The 15,082-nt window shown below is 38.0% G+C and overlaps 8 protein-coding genes across 8 annotated transcripts; 5 read left to right on the plus strand and 3 right to left on the minus strand. All coding sequences in view use genetic code 12, as the record gives it.

Annotated features, from left to right (window-relative positions):
• Positions 1-201: 201 nt before the first annotated feature.
• Positions 202-1,623, plus strand: I9W82_000846 (protein kinase regulatory subunit; the record flags this gene model as incomplete). Its single annotated transcript, XM_067695254.1, has 1 exon — positions 202-1,623. The coding sequence occupies one exon, from the start codon at positions 202-204 to the stop codon at positions 1,621-1,623; it is 1,422 nt and encodes a 473-aa protein (XP_067550870.1).
• Positions 1,624-1,761: 138 nt separating this feature from the next.
• I9W82_000847 (mRNA splicing protein) lies at positions 1,762-4,179 on the plus strand (the record flags this gene model as incomplete). Its single annotated transcript, XM_067695255.1, has 1 exon — positions 1,762-4,179. One exon carries the CDS (start codon positions 1,762-1,764, stop codon positions 4,177-4,179), a length of 2,418 nt encoding a protein of 805 aa, XP_067550871.1.
• A 255-nt stretch (positions 4,180-4,434) lies between these two features.
• On the plus strand, positions 4,435-4,821 carry I9W82_000848 (uncharacterized protein; the record flags this gene model as incomplete). The annotated part of the gene is made up of 1 exon (XM_067695256.1): positions 4,435-4,821. The coding sequence occupies one exon, from the start codon at positions 4,435-4,437 to the stop codon at positions 4,819-4,821; it is 387 nt and encodes a 128-aa protein (XP_067550872.1).
• Positions 4,822-5,522: 701 nt separating this feature from the next.
• On the plus strand, positions 5,523-6,419 carry MIA40 (Mia40p; the record flags this gene model as incomplete). The annotated part of the gene is made up of 1 exon (XM_067695257.1): positions 5,523-6,419. One exon carries the CDS (start codon positions 5,523-5,525, stop codon positions 6,417-6,419), a length of 897 nt encoding a protein of 298 aa, XP_067550873.1.
• Positions 6,420-6,470: 51 nt separating this feature from the next.
• YPT7 (Ypt7p) lies at positions 6,471-7,268 on the minus strand (the record flags this gene model as incomplete). The annotated part of the gene is made up of 1 exon (XM_067695259.1): positions 6,471-7,268. The coding sequence occupies one exon, from the start codon at positions 7,266-7,268 to the stop codon at positions 6,471-6,473; it is 798 nt and encodes a 265-aa protein (XP_067550874.1).
• A 248-nt stretch (positions 7,269-7,516) lies between these two features.
• Positions 7,517-8,119, plus strand: YKT6 (palmitoyltransferase; the record flags this gene model as incomplete). The annotated part of the gene is made up of 1 exon (XM_067695260.1): positions 7,517-8,119. The coding sequence occupies one exon, from the start codon at positions 7,517-7,519 to the stop codon at positions 8,117-8,119; it is 603 nt and encodes a 200-aa protein (XP_067550875.1).
• An 88-nt stretch (positions 8,120-8,207) lies between these two features.
• On the minus strand, positions 8,208-9,962 carry I9W82_000852 (uncharacterized protein; the record flags this gene model as incomplete). The annotated part of the gene is made up of 1 exon (XM_067695261.1): positions 8,208-9,962. The coding sequence occupies one exon, from the start codon at positions 9,960-9,962 to the stop codon at positions 8,208-8,210; it is 1,755 nt and encodes a 584-aa protein (XP_067550876.1).
• Positions 9,963-12,170: 2,208 nt separating this feature from the next.
• SHA3 (putative serine/threonine protein kinase) lies at positions 12,171-13,613 on the minus strand (the record flags this gene model as incomplete). Its single annotated transcript, XM_067695262.1, has 1 exon — positions 12,171-13,613. One exon carries the CDS (start codon positions 13,611-13,613, stop codon positions 12,171-12,173), a length of 1,443 nt encoding a protein of 480 aa, XP_067550877.1.
• Positions 13,614-15,082: the final 1,469 nt, after the last annotated feature.

The following is a 15,082-nucleotide window of genomic DNA, read 5'->3' on the forward strand; positions in this document are numbered from 1 at the left end:
ATCTATGGGTCTGCTGGTGGGATAATGAATATTTTTCGGTTTTCTTTTCCTTTTTTTTTTCTTTGGAGACAAAAGCATTTTCGACATTTTGGAGAAACACTATGCTATTAAATCAACATTTCCACAATTGAAAATTACATCTGTGCATCTACATCATAGACCAAGTTGGTGATTGTGCCACACACATACTACCTACTTGCAATGGGAGGTGAAATTGGAGCCACTCAAGTCATCGAGTGGCGCGATGAAGCTGAGGAAACATTGAGAAAAGCACAAAAATTGTGTACCGCCGCTCAGTTATCATTGCAAAAGACACTACAAGACTTGACTGCTCAACTTCCAAGCGAATTAGAGTCTGTTGAGTACTTTTTCGACTCATATCAAAGTCAATACGAGCTAGTCGACAAACAGATCAAGAGTTTGAAACTGATGTTGACTGAGAATGTTGATAAAGTTTTTGCTGACATAGACGGGGTTTTAGTTCCGAGCTTGAATGAATTGGATTCCACGATTGATACATTAAAGGGTATCGCAGTACCATCATTTGTCCTCTCAGGAGAAAGGGAATCAAAGACTTTGCTCGATTTCATTGCTACGGAGTCCATTGATCTTATCAAGGGAAATATTCACATATACAGAACAAATTGCACCAAGATCAAAAACTTGCTACTGGATGAATTTCAAGCTGGCATATTGAATTTATATCAACAATTTTCAACCCAACATAGTATTATTGACAATGAATTTGATCACTTGGGTCCAATCCAGATTGAATTCCGCACGGCTCATGGAAACATAATAGAATCAAAGGGTGCATTGGGGACCACTCTTCAAGAAAATCAAGCTTTAGAGGATGAATTGGTGTCGCTCTTACAAATGTTGACTAATCATTTCGATCAGTGCAATAGGGCTGTTGAATTACTTTCATCTCCGAGCAGTAACGTGAACGTGAATATGGAAGTTTTGGCAAATGATGCTAAAGAATTAAGTGAAGTTTTCAAAGATCTTACCTCGATATACGACATCGTATTGACCAATGAAACAAAATCCAACAAGATGTATCAACAATATAGCACTCGCATTCGCACCTCACGCGACTTTATAAAACAGGAATTGTTTAAGATGAGAGACTTTAAAGTGTCTACATTACCAAAGTTTCTAGTTCTATTACACGAATCGATAGACATTCTACAAACTTGCTCCATTACTGACGTATCGCTTAAAGAGCTATCGCCATGTGAAATCTACTCCGAGACTATAAAGCAGTTAGTGTTCCACTACTCCCAATTTATTGAAATTTATGAGACGAGGTATCTCACGGAACTACATCACGAAGAATTCGTATATCCCAAGAAGTTTTTGAAAAAGATAAGAGACTTCTTAAATGAAGATTTGTACCGTATGCAACTTGAGGAAACAAGTCACAGGAGAAACTGGCTTCAAAAATACGGGGAGTTTATACCAAGGGAGTTTAAATTGCCAGGAGACAACGAAATGCCAGCGGTTGTGCAGGTCATAACCGAAGGATTAGAACAAATACAGAAAGAAGATGGTGTTGAGAAATTTAATGATGGAGAAGAAAAGAAATTGTTAAATTTGATTAGATCACTTAAAGAAAAATAAAACATTTTGTAATCAAGGGGTATAGATTTTGTAGGAGCATTTGGCTGACCTTTTTTTGCTCTTTTCTTTTTTTTATATTGTGGCGCGTTGATACAGAAATTAAGGATATGCATTCATAATTATTCAAATAGACATGATATGAGACTGACTCTGCGCAAGATCATCACGTTTGTCAAAGCTGGATCCAAACTGAGTAATGGTAGTGAGGATGACAGCGCGGAGGAGAAGCCCGTGATTCAGCCTGTTCATGGCGAATTCAGCGACTTGGAGGATGGAGACGAGGATGAGACAGGGATGGGCGAGTATGGCCAAGGTCCTGATGAAAACATCAGTTCAAGCATGGATGAAGATAGAGACCCAAAGATGGAGGACCCTAGTGATTTAAGCATGGATGAAGATAGAGACCCAATGATGGACGCATATGAAAGAAGAGCTGGCGATAGGCATCGAATTGTGGAGGACTCTAGTGACTCAGATATGGATGAAGACAAGATGAATATTGAACGCGAAGTTGACGAGCATCTAATCTCCTCACTTGGTGCACAAGTCGACGAAGAGCACAACACAGATCCAACAGCAACCCAAAAGGTTGTACTCAGTAATGAAAAGACGCTTCAAAAGTACGGAATTGGAGCGTTGTTAATGAAGCAAATGGGGTACGAAGAAGGGAAAGGTATCGGTAGAGGACTGTCTGGAATAATTGTTCCGTTGGACGCAGTACGAAATGACGGTAAACTAGGAGTTGGAGCAGCATTCGCATTGAGCAAACTTAAGGAGAAGACTAAAAAACCGCGAAGGAGCAATAAGGGTAAATTTAGCTATTTTCGAACAACAAGTGAACTGGAAGATTATCGTAGGGAGTGCAATCTACGCGAGCTCGATATGCTAACTTTCAATATCCGCAATTTGGTGTTGGACTTTAGTGATTTGGGAGTGGATGCGCCTTACCATTTAAGAGAATGGGCAACTTCGTTACGCTCGACCGCTACAGAAGAGGACGTTGATCGTCTTAGATATGAGTATGGCCACCTAGAAGATATGTGGTGTCAATTATCCCTGTTAAATGAGAAGGAGAAAGACCTGAGTGAAAAATTGGAATATTTAGATAATGACGACGATGCCACATCCGCTTATGAGAAGCTTCTTGTTATTGCAAAACAATGGGAAAAGTTTCCATCAAAGGATTCTGATGATGAACAAATAGAGGATATTTTAATGCAGCTTCTGCAGTTGACACTAGCAGATGATATTTTTTCATCAGTGGCTTTAACAATCTTGCAACCTAGGATAGATGCGTTGGCTAAGATTTCCTTGGATGATTATGATGAGCAAAGAGACAATGTTGTGCCAATTTTAAATGCATTTACAGACTTTTTACACCCAGATATATCTCAGCTGTTGTACCGTTATTTAATTGATTGCTTTTCATTCAAATTTAAGGAATTGTTGGAAAATATCCATCTGTACAGTGAGATTGATGTTGACAACGCTTTGATAACAATAATTTCGATATGGTTAAATGAAGGAAATTCGCACTTGCAAGATCACGTTCTTACTGAAATAGTTAGAACCTCAATACTTCCGTACCTTGATTCACAAGTTCGCAAATGGGACTTGTTGAGTGCTGTTACATTACCGGATACGTTTTTTGACCTTTTGGATGTTATTCGTCTCATTGGTAACAATGACGTCTTTACTGCTGAAGGAATACTTCAGGACATAGTGTCGAAGGTCAAAGATTGTCTCACATTTGGTGAGTTTTCACTTCCATGGCCCGATGTTTTGCACTCGGAAGGACTTAAGGATGCCACATTGCAATTGACTTTCATCATGGAACGATTAACACCCAAGCTTGAGTCCTACGGGGTTACAACTAAGCAATTGATTCAAAACATATACAAACTGTCATTCGCTGTATGGGTAAAACCATTTACACTCGTACCAGGCATCTTTGAGATTATTTTAGAGCTTTCTCAATTTCTAACGTCAAGTGCAAGGCTCAACATATTGCAGTTTTTTGTTTTCAACAAGTGGATAATGAACATGGTGAAGGACCACGAATTTGACCCTCAACACACTCCTGTGTGGTACTCTGAATGGTATCAATATTTTGCTGCCAGACTAAAGACTGAGAATTCAAAAGAGGTAATTGACTTGATTCATTGGTATCTGAGCAAAGCTTTGGATATAATAAAATCCAACTTTGATCCAGACGTAATTAAAGACCTTCCTCGATTCAGAGGAGAACTTTTTCCTGCTCCATCTCAAATATTCTACTCACTTGAACCGGTGTATATAAATGGGACACCTGTACACCGACTACAAATGACTTTTCGAGACGTGATTGAAGAATATTGCATGCAAAACAATATAGTAATGGAGCAGTTGAAGGGGGCTATTGTCAGAAAAGGGTTGCCAATTTTCAAATTCAAGAAGAAAGGAGTTGATGCATACGGGTTTATTTATGATGATGTCTTGTGGGTCAGTTCTTTGCTCGTAGCTAATGACAGTATGTATTCACCAATATCTTTGGACCAATTGGCTAGTTATTTTTGAAGAGTATAGATTTTACAAAAGAAGATTAGAAATTATTGTTGTATTATTTGTCAGTGATTTGTTCTAGACGCGCAAAATGTCTCTTTCTCACACAAAAACACAGAAAAAGAAAAAAAAAATTAATTCAACCAAACGGAGAGAAGGTGATTTTCTTTTTTCTTTTAAACATCTACTTCTTACATTGGTCCTTGATTCACAAGTTTTGATCACTGTTAACAAAGAAGAGATACCCATATACACTGTATCCTATACGAAATGAGTACCATCTTGAGATCATTACTTGCCAGGTCGAGGCACAGCAGAGCGTTTCGAATGATGATGTTACATGAGCTCAAACCCGTCACACCTGAGATACGAACACAGACAAGATTCTATTCCGATGCATCTACAAATACACCACATAGTAAGTTTGAAACAACGAAGGAGTTTTGGAGAAAAGCTCATATTGAGAACTCGAAAGAATCGGAAAAAGTATTGAAATTGTTGAGAAAGACTGGTGCTATCTCCATACTTGTAGTGTTTGCTTCAATAGGTTATGCTGCTTATGTTGAACACTCCCACAAGACAGATGATGATGTGCAAGTGATTGAATACATACCCAATTTGAAAGAAGATATACGGTACAGGAAGAAAGATGAATAATAGGCTATTCCTTTGAAGCTATATAGCTGTGCAACTGGAAGCTGTATAGTTTGATGAATGTGACGAATTTAACGATTATATTTGTAGGGCACTGATCTCGCTTGTTTCGTGGATATGGTTTTAAAGAACTACTACCCTTTGCTTTACAGGAATTGCCATAGATAGCTGGCACTAGAAGTTGATTCACCTGGCTGACCAGGTAATGAGGTAAGAGTCAACCTAACATAAGATCGTATCCTTTTGACCTTCTACTGCATATAAACTCTATCGGTCATCCATTATGATTATCATCACATAGTATGACACAAAAAGGGCAAGACTTGCCACACTGATATCATCGAAGTTACAAGCAACACTTGATTACAAGGGGTCCCCAAGGATTGTGCCTCAAGCTTAAGCTGCGTGTTGTAACTGTGATAATCAAATGTTCAAAACATCAAGAAAAATCAAAGATTGTGTCGAATACTATGGAAGGATTTTTTTTTTCAATGTACATAGCAATCTTTTTTGAAAAAACCCACAAAAGCGGTTGAATAATTTTTGGCCCCATTGTTACACAATACAATCACTCTCCTATATATTCAATTGCTGTTCTATATATAAAGACTCGAGGATATCCCTCGATCGACAAAATGCTACAATCATCATATTTTATCAAATCCCGAAGATTCAACTGAGCTACTTTACCCAATTGATTTAAAATGTACAGACTTCTTTCTAAAACTGCAATTGCACGTCAAACAACTGCAAAATTAGCAAGATCTTACTCCACAAATGCATCGACGTCATCATCAAAGTTAAACTCCAAGTTGGTTGCTGGTGCCATTGTACCAATTGCAGTTGCAGTTGGGTACATGGGCTATTCAAACTCAATACACAATGAAACTGTTCTTGGAGTTGCTGACAAGTTGAGAAAGAATTTTGAAGAAGGCGACGCTTTGAGTAAAGAGCAACAAGAGAAGTTTGGTGATGAACAACAAAGATTAAGAGACGAAAAGGAAGATAAGGAGATTGCTAAAATTGAAAAGGAAAAGAGTATAAACACCAAGAATGCTGGTGGTCTTGACAGCAAGGATCCAGCTTCAGGCTCAAAAACGAGAGAAGTTGCTTCAGACAAGTTGGACGATGACACCAGTAGACACGAAGCTAGTGATCCGGACACTACAGAAAAATCCAAGGAGAATAGAAAAGATCTCAAAGAGAGCTTTCACCCTGAAGGAAAGACTCAAAAGAAACCAACCAAAAACGAAGGCGATAAGGGGGAAACTGCTTACAATCCCGAAACTGGTGAGATCAATTGGGACTGTCCATGCTTAGGTGGCATGGCACAAGGTTCATGTGGTGAAGAGTTTAAGGATGCTTTTTCTTGCTTCATATTTTCTGATGCTGAGCCAAAGGGAATTGATTGTGTGAAAAAGTTTGATACTATGAGATCATGCTTTAAAAAGCACCCTGAAGAGTATAAGGAGGAATTGTACGATGGCGATGAAGAAAACAACACCGAAATTGTTGAACATGTTGTTTTGGAAACTGCTGAGCCAGCTGTCAAGGAACTCGAAGAAGGAATTGACTCAGGAAAGATTAAACCAAAGAAGTAGATAAACGTTTTTAAATTATTGACTATATTTATACTATTATATTGTAGTCCTTTAACATGCGCATCCACTTGGAACTTCCTTGTGTGCATCTAAATCAATCTTGTCAAAGTCTTGTAAACGTCTGTGTTCGTAGTCGTCTCCTAGTAAGATCGTCCTTCCCAACTCGCCTACTCTATTAAACAACAATTCAACCGATTGCAATTGTTTTGCACTTACTTCTAGTAGATCCAATTCCCAGTCAAATACATAGTCACCTATATTGGCAGTGGATGTTGTATTGGTGAGGATATCCTTAATCTCTTCTTTGTCGACAACTCGGTCTTTCACTCGGTCTATCTTATTACCAACTATAACAACTCCTGGTTGGGAAACATGACAATGCTGCAAAAACCGATGAAACCAGTCTTTTAGACTCAATACTGATTCATAATTAGTTATATCGTAACATAGGACACAAACGTCAGCACCGCGGTAAAACGCTTGCGATATAGAATTAAATCGCTCTTGACCAGCTGTATCCCAGATTTGTAAATTGACCTTGTTGATGGTGGGCTTGGTGGGTGATGGCAATACTGAGTCCTCATTTGTGTCTTGATCAAACGTTTTGCTCTTCTTTTTCTCTAGTGGAGGTAGTTCGACAGTCGTTGTTAGATAATCCCCTCCAATTGTGGCTTTATATGTGTTGGTAAACATGTGGTGTACAAATTGTGATCGCAAGCACGTCTTCCCTACACCCAGGTCTCCCAATAGCACAACTTTTAGAGTAGGAGAGGGCGTCGAACTTGTTCCAAGTTCGGCTGTATCGTTTCGTTGAGTACCTCTGTGTGTTCCATCTTCGGCACTTGGCATTTGACTGTCATACACTCCAAAAGATCCATAAGAGGAATATAGCAGCACCTATATATCCTTTCGTCGTTTATGAGGTTTTCAAAATACACGAAAATTATAGATGCGCTACCTCTTTGCATTTTGTCGTTAAAACGTTTTGTTTATTTTTTTAATTTTTTTTTTTTTTTTTGCTGATTGCTACGTAAGAGGAGAGCGATCTTCAGTCTCCATATCATCCCATTTCTTCTTCTTCTTCACTACATCCACTAATGAAGGTCTACTATATTGGTATCTTAAACACAAGCGGTGAGAAAGCTGTTGAGCTAACCTCAGCAAGGGACTTGTCTCAATTTTCGTTTTTCGAAAGAAATGGGGTATCTCAATTTATGACATTTTTTGCAGAAACTGTATCTCAACGAACTCCAGCTGGTCAAAGGCAAAGTGTTGAAGAAGGTAATTATGTTGGTCATACATATACCAGATCAGAAGGTATATCAGGGGTTATAATAACTGACAAAGAATACCCAGTAAGGCCTGCTTACACATTGATTAATAAAATATTAGAAGAATATTTATCATTACATCCAAAATCCGAGTGGCAAAACCTTGATCAAACTAATGCCACCTTGGCTTACTCAGAATTGGAAACCTACTTGAAGAAGTATCAAGATCCAGCTCAAGCTGACTCCATAATGAAGGTGCAACAAGAATTGGACGAAACTAAAGTGGTGTTGCATAAAACCATTGAAGGGGTTTTGCAAAGAGGTGAAAAGTTGGATTCTTTGGTTGACAAGTCTGAAGCTTTGAGTAGTTCATCTAGAATGTTTTACAAGCAGGCCAAAAAGACTAATTCGTGTTGTATAATAATGTAACAGGAAATATATAATAATACTACAATGTTTTTGCCTTTTGTTTTTATCATTGACTTTCGTAATATATATACATATGTAACACAGAGGTTCACCGTTGACTGTTTTTAACCGCTTCAAAAGCTTTTAATAGTTTGCGTCTAGCACCTAAAGCAGCGACCCCCTTTTCTTCCAACTGCTCATTGTTCAACTCTATCAAATCTTTCCAATATATGTCCTTTAAACAATCAGTGTACTTGTGTAATCTGAGCAATTTTAACCACGCTGGGATGTTGTTCAAGAGCTCGATGCTTGCAACTTCACTAGGCATGGAAGATGAGGAGGAGGAGGAGGAGGAAGCGTTGGTTCCAGTTTGATTGTTGACAGAGCTGTTTGACATATTGGAATGTTGCATGTTGGAAGCAGTAGGGGAAGTGACTTTCCTTTTGGCTGACACATTGTAATTGTTTCTATAATGGGAATTTGCTGGTACCGAAGCCGAATTTGCTCCTCTATTGATTGAATTTTCGAAACCCATGGCTAAGTTGAGCTTATCATGAGGCAGAACTTGAGGATGTTGAAGTGTATGGTGATGATGACCACCGTGTTGATGATGTTGTTGGGAGATGGTGTTCCATTGTGCACCTCCATGTGGGTGCTTTCTGTTGCTATCCAAAGCTACTCTTGAATTTATTGTGGCAAGTGCCCCTAATTTCAAAGCAGTGCTGGACATGTCAAGGTTCTCATCCTGATGAAGACCTGAAGTAGAATTATTGAGCTGCTGTGAGTAGTAAGGGCTATTGCTATAATAGTACGGCGATACATTATTATTTGCAGCTAATTGCAAAAAATTGGTCTTTTCGTGCAAATGTGATGTAGGTGACTTTGATCTCTCTGGGTTAGCAAAGCCTTGTTGATTTTTTTGCAAAAATGGGTCAGCAGAACGAGGACGGGTAATTTCAATATTCAGCAAGCTGGGGTTGAATGCACTAGCGTCGGTGTTGTATGTACCCGTTTTTTGAGCCAGAGTCTGATTCAACTTTCTATCATTTAAGCTCAAGCTTTCCATATCAAGTTCTGAATTGAAAGCTGTGGTTCCATATGGTGACAAAGGATTTTGCATCACATTTGGTTGATTATAGGCTTGCAAGTGATGATCAAGCTTAGCTTGGAATGTTAGCAACACGTCAACAGGCAAGCTAGCACACAAGTAATCAATCATTGAGACAGTATCTTGTGGACTAAGGTTTTCAATCCAATTGCTAAACACCAAAAGGTCCAGATACAAGTTTGACTGGTTCAGTTGCTGAAACGGCGTGACTCCTTTAGTAAGCCCTGGTCCGGTTCTGCGGAAAATATTTGTAAAATCGTGGGCAGATTGTGGTCTATCGGGTATGGACACTGAAGGAGGATGCAAAAACCCACCAGTAGGTTGTGAGCTTTGGACTCTATTCTCCAATAAAGAACTCAACTGTGGGTTAGATGCAGCAAGTTGAGGAGTCGATGACATCATGTCAGGAGCCGAAGTTCCCAAATTCAACAAATTTGATGAAATGGTGGCATTGTTAGAAACGGCAGGTGCAACCAAATTCGAGCTTGGTGTAGATTGAACTTGATCTCGATTATATGGAGGAACACTTTGTGATGCCCTTTGGTTTTTCAAATCTAAATCCAACTCAGCAGTCAAGTTTTCAAATTCATGCTGAAGATTGTATCCAACACTCTGTTGTCTTTGAGACGAGGGAAACTCCGACTGGTTAGATAGCAAGTTATTCAGTTGAGTATGCTCTAGCGGTGGCGGCGAAAGCACAATAGGAGCATTCGACAGCAGAGCCAACGAAGTTTGTTTTGGCTCACTTTGATCCATTCTGAGAAATCCTTTTATTGAGCAATTGACAATTTATAGCAAAATACTACTCTGCATATAACGAACCAAGCAGAAAAGGATCAGTTAAAGGGTCTATATCAATGAAGGTAATCTATATGTAGTCTCTTGGGATGAGATGTAAGCAAGACTTTTCCCACTTGAGGTGTATGTTTGCAGTTCTAGCAATGGGTGCAGCAAACTTTTTTTTTTTTTTCTTTCTTTCTTTTTTTTCGATGATGGGCTTTTTTTTCTAGATTATTGAAACGCATACCTCTATCCTCTCGATGCCATTAAGCGCTTACTTTTGGGAACCTCTGAGCAGCTAGTAGTCTCTAAATTACGTATGTGTTACTGTGTCTCAGCCCTATAGCTTGAAATAGAGCGTTCTGATGAGAAGAACATGGTGGAACTTCTGCGATGAGGTGGAAATGAACTAAGAAAACTGAGAGCATGAAATGATTGATTCACAATGAACCTGTAATGTTAGCAACGTATGTGGTGAACAATGCTTACATTTGCATCGCACACTCTGTATGTGGTCATTTGAAGCCTCACCAATTAACTTGTTGGAAAACGTGACCTGTATCAAACGCTACCATTTAGGTTTTTAAACATTGTGCAGCAAAACATCATCAAAAGTCCGAATGGTGGAGAGAAAAAGAAAACTTAAAGGATACCAGAATTTAAGTTTTATGTAATTATTATGGCAATTCTGCTTTGGGAAACATTACTGCCGCTATAAATTTGAGCCATTAAATCCTGACATTCTAACATTGATTGAGAATTTTGCTTCATTTTAAAGCAAAATTCCCAAGTTTGCTCCATCAGTTGTATCCTCTTAATGATGCACATGAATTCTACGAAAAGCGCTAATCTATAAGCCCGCAATAGCTAACGCAACTGTGGCTGAAGGAAAAGAAAAAGGTCGTTTTCTATATAGAATGTGATTGTCGCTGGAATTGACTAGCATGTCTTATGAACTATCTTACTCAGCTTTACAGCATGAAAGGTTATTTCATTGTAGAAGGTCTTTACAACGGTTGTTTGACAAACGTTTGATAACGGATGAAAGTTGCAAAAAAAGAAAAAGAAAGGATACATACAATTCGAAGACAAAAATCAAAACCGAAAAAGCTGGTTACACAAGTAGTCCTAGCTGCAAGATAATCTGGCACCGAGGATGAAAAAAATGTCTATAAATCACACAATTGGATACACATATGTAGAAAACAATAAAAAAAATCCGTTTCTTACTGAGTCAGATTCTTTATTTAGCCGAACACAGAAATAAAACAACTAATGCATTGTTCGTATGAGAATCGGAGATAAGAATTGACTATGTAAAGAGAGAGAGTCTTGGATGGATGGATGGACTTCCTTCTGAACGAGAACTAGATCACCAACGTGAACACTCTAAAAGCTAGATTTTCTTGCAATAGTGCTACTCACACTGAACATCTCACAGATGGATTAAACTCCGTCACTAAAGGCTAACATAAATAGATTTTGCATCTCAAATAATGGATGACTCAAAGTCAAAGGCACAAAATTAGTAAACATCTTCTCCTTTGACCCGACTATTTTAACAGCAAACAAGAGATAGGCTAAGCTCATTCAAAGCTATGTCCCATGTAACCTTGCAAACTCTAAAAGGTGATTACAGGCCTCATCGCAAAGTTTCAAATTTCCCTGAGGCACAACGGAAGTACCTCGTAAGGACAACCTCCGGGAATATCCATTCACGACAACATTCCCTACATTCCTATGCTTGTTTAGAGTCACTGCTGATAGTGATAAGTGGGCTGACATACCTCCACATGATGTATGCAATCGTACAGGGATAGGAGGAAATACCTTTCGTTCCCAAAACTTCGCAAGTAAAGTAAATCGAGATTCGGATTTGAAACCGTAAAAAACCGGAAAAGAAAAAGAGCAAAATTAAAACAGGAATCTTTTTTTTTTTTTATTTTTTAACCGCTAAACAGATGACAACTAGTTAACTCTTTACGCAGAAATTAATAATAAGATGCATAAATATTATTAATAGTGTGGCTGTTCATATTTTAATTTAACCGTGGTTCAAAAAATTCATTTCTTACAAAAAAGTTTACAATCAGTTGAAGATAAAAGATCCATTAAAAAGTATATTCTTTGAGAACTGAAAATTATGTAATCATACTATGTAATCCCACAACAAACCTTTCCGGTTTAACAAATGACAGTACTTGTGCGATGGTGTGCAAATTTTGGCATTGCACGTGTGAATGCGTTTTGAAATGGACACTTGTGAGCAACTTTAACTTCAGCATACTCTTCAGCATCAGCAAACTCTTCGTCTTCGTATTCATCTTCTTCATCCTCTTCCATTTCGTCTTCAAACTCACTAGCGTATGAGTTGTAAGTTAATGAGTCTGGAGGAGTATGTAATTGTGGGTTGGAAACATGTTGTTGCACTTGCTTTGGTTGATAATATTCATCTTTGAAGAAGTCACATTTTACTACTTCCTTGTACAAGTGGTGTGATCCGATTCTGTCATTAGGATTCAATTGGAATATGGAAACCAATAATTTGTTAAATTGTTGTGAAATTGGTAGTATTGAACGTAATATATCTTTTTGATTCTTCAACATGTAGTTAACAAACACATCATTTCCTCCTTCGTTAAATGAGGCTATTGGCCAAGGGTTACGTGAGCAAGTAATATTGATAAACAAAACACCCAAAGACCAGATGTCTCCAGCTAATGTTGGCAAGTAAACGTTATTATTATGACTTGTTGAAAATTGTGAAACATCAACGAGACTTCTTATGAGTTTGCTGGTGGTAAAGTTTGTTACTCTTTCTGGCAGCATGTAGAAAGATGATCCTCTGCACATATTACAATTGATAAGATCTGAGTCAAGAGCCAAACCAAAATCAATCAATACAAGTTGCAATTCCTGGTAGTCAATGATGGGTGAATGTGGTGGTCTTTTGTAATGGCTATTGTATTTGACCATGATGTTTTCTGGCTTCAAGTCACAGTGATATATCGAGTTTTCATGACAATATTCAACAACTTCGATCAACTGTAGCATGGCATTCTTCATCAACAATTGTCTTTCCCTATCACTCCGCCTTTGTTGAAAGATTTGCAAGTCAATGATATTTCCAAACAAATCACCTTGGTCAAAGTAATCTAGTAGTATAACAATAGCAAAGTTTTCTAATTCAAAAACTTCATGTATGGTGACAACATTAGGATGATTATGTACTTTTAAATGCAATGCAATTTCGGTCAAGAATGGACAATCATGTCCCTGTCCTTTGATGTAGTCAAAATCTATGCATCTTGGTTTGGGTATTACGTGATTAAGAAAGTATTGGTAGAATTCTTGTTGTATAAGTTGCTTTGAAGAAGATGCTGATGAATGGCCGCCAAGTTTCATTGGCTGTTGTTTTAACACCATCTTGGCTGCAAACTGTTTCCTAGAATGGATGTTTTCAACCAAGTATATAAGACCATATGTACCAGCGCCAATCTTGCGTACAAATCTCAACTCTTCGTTGAACATGTATCCGTCTAGACTCATATTGACATTTGGTTTTTGTCTCTTTGTTGGTTGTGTAGAAGGATATGGACTTGATTCAAATAGTGGTAATATAGTCATTGTAGTAGAACTGTGTTTTAAAAGTAGTAAAAAGTAAAAAGAGAAAAGAGAAAGATAAGAAGATATAAAATTTAAGATTTTAGATTCTTTTTATATATAAAATTTTTTTTTTTTTGGGTTGTTGCACATGGATTTGGTTTTGTTGCAATTCTTTTTTTTATTTTATTATTAACCTTTTCCGATTTTTTACATATGCAACTAACCAAACAATAACAATATAGAATTTTTTTTATTTTTTTTTTTTATTTTTTTATTTTCCGTTTGACAAATCGTTTTTCTAGAACTACAGAAATGTATACTGTGTTAAACTCCTTTTGAGAAATATATTCTAAACTCCGGAACGTTTGCTTAATCACTTCCGTTGCCACCATGTTTGTAGTAACATCCGCTCCTTCTTATAGCCGCGGAGTCATCAAAAGAAGGAAACAGCGCTGATGGTGCGGATGATGTTGTGGAGTTAGCCGCCACAATTCGCAAATGGAACCTCGTTCCGCTACACTATGTACTTTATTTTTTGGGTTGCATATCTACGTGGTATGATTATTTCAGAAAAATTAAAATAAAAAATTAAAATAAAAAAAAAAAAAAATAAAATAAAGCATTGCCTCAATACTACCGAGGAACAACATAACAGCAAAAATAAAAGTGCGGACTACAGCAACTTCAACCTTTCCCTTTCAACAGCTTATTGTGATTTCCCCCTGATTTTGAGCAGGTTTGCTGTAGCATGAGCTGTTTCTTAACTCCGCCATATATCGCTCGTGTGAACTGACTGCGGACAATCATATCAACATGACCTGACTTCAAATGCAAAAGCGCAGTTAAGATTTCACTTCTTGGCGGTTTTGGGTCCTCACGTGGTCGTCGCAAGGACTCGGCATGTGAATTTCCCTCCCTTATCTCCCACGCTAATCTCTCTCTTGCAAAGCGAGAGATGGTTTACAATAGGCCGAAAATAGAAAAAAAAAAAAAAAAAAAAAAGACAAAAGGGATAGAACAATAGAATCTCTATTTCGTATACGGTTAAATACTGTGTGCGCAATGTCACAAATGAACACGTTGCGACACACACTCCTTGCATGTGAAAATGCAGATTTATTTTGGGAAAACTTTCACAACACAAGCAGTAACAATTCCCCAACATTCATCTTTCCTCTAATCTATACGAGGGTCTATCCAGTATTTGATCACGCAACTTTCAAATGCGGATGTTAGGAGGGGCTGATTGCTTCAACCCGTTTGCCCTTCGGCGGAGATAAAATTGCAATCTGTTCTGGCTCCGAAGTGCGGAACCCAGTCACTACCCGCCAAATACTGCCCTTTCCGTAAAACTTGTTCAGTACTCGCCCGAGCTCCCCCACTTGTTTCTCAATTCCATCAAAGCTTGGTATCTGATTCTCTTATCCGGGTTTACCCCAGACTTACACGCGCATCTGATGAAACCATATGATCTTTCTTGCAGCATTTTT

This window comes from Candida metapsilosis (assembly GCF_017655625.1).
Source record: "Candida metapsilosis strain BP57 chromosome Unknown scaffold1, whole genome shotgun sequence".
In the NCBI taxonomy this organism is placed as follows: domain Eukaryota; kingdom Fungi; phylum Ascomycota; class Pichiomycetes; order Serinales; family Debaryomycetaceae; genus Lodderomyces; species Lodderomyces metapsilosis.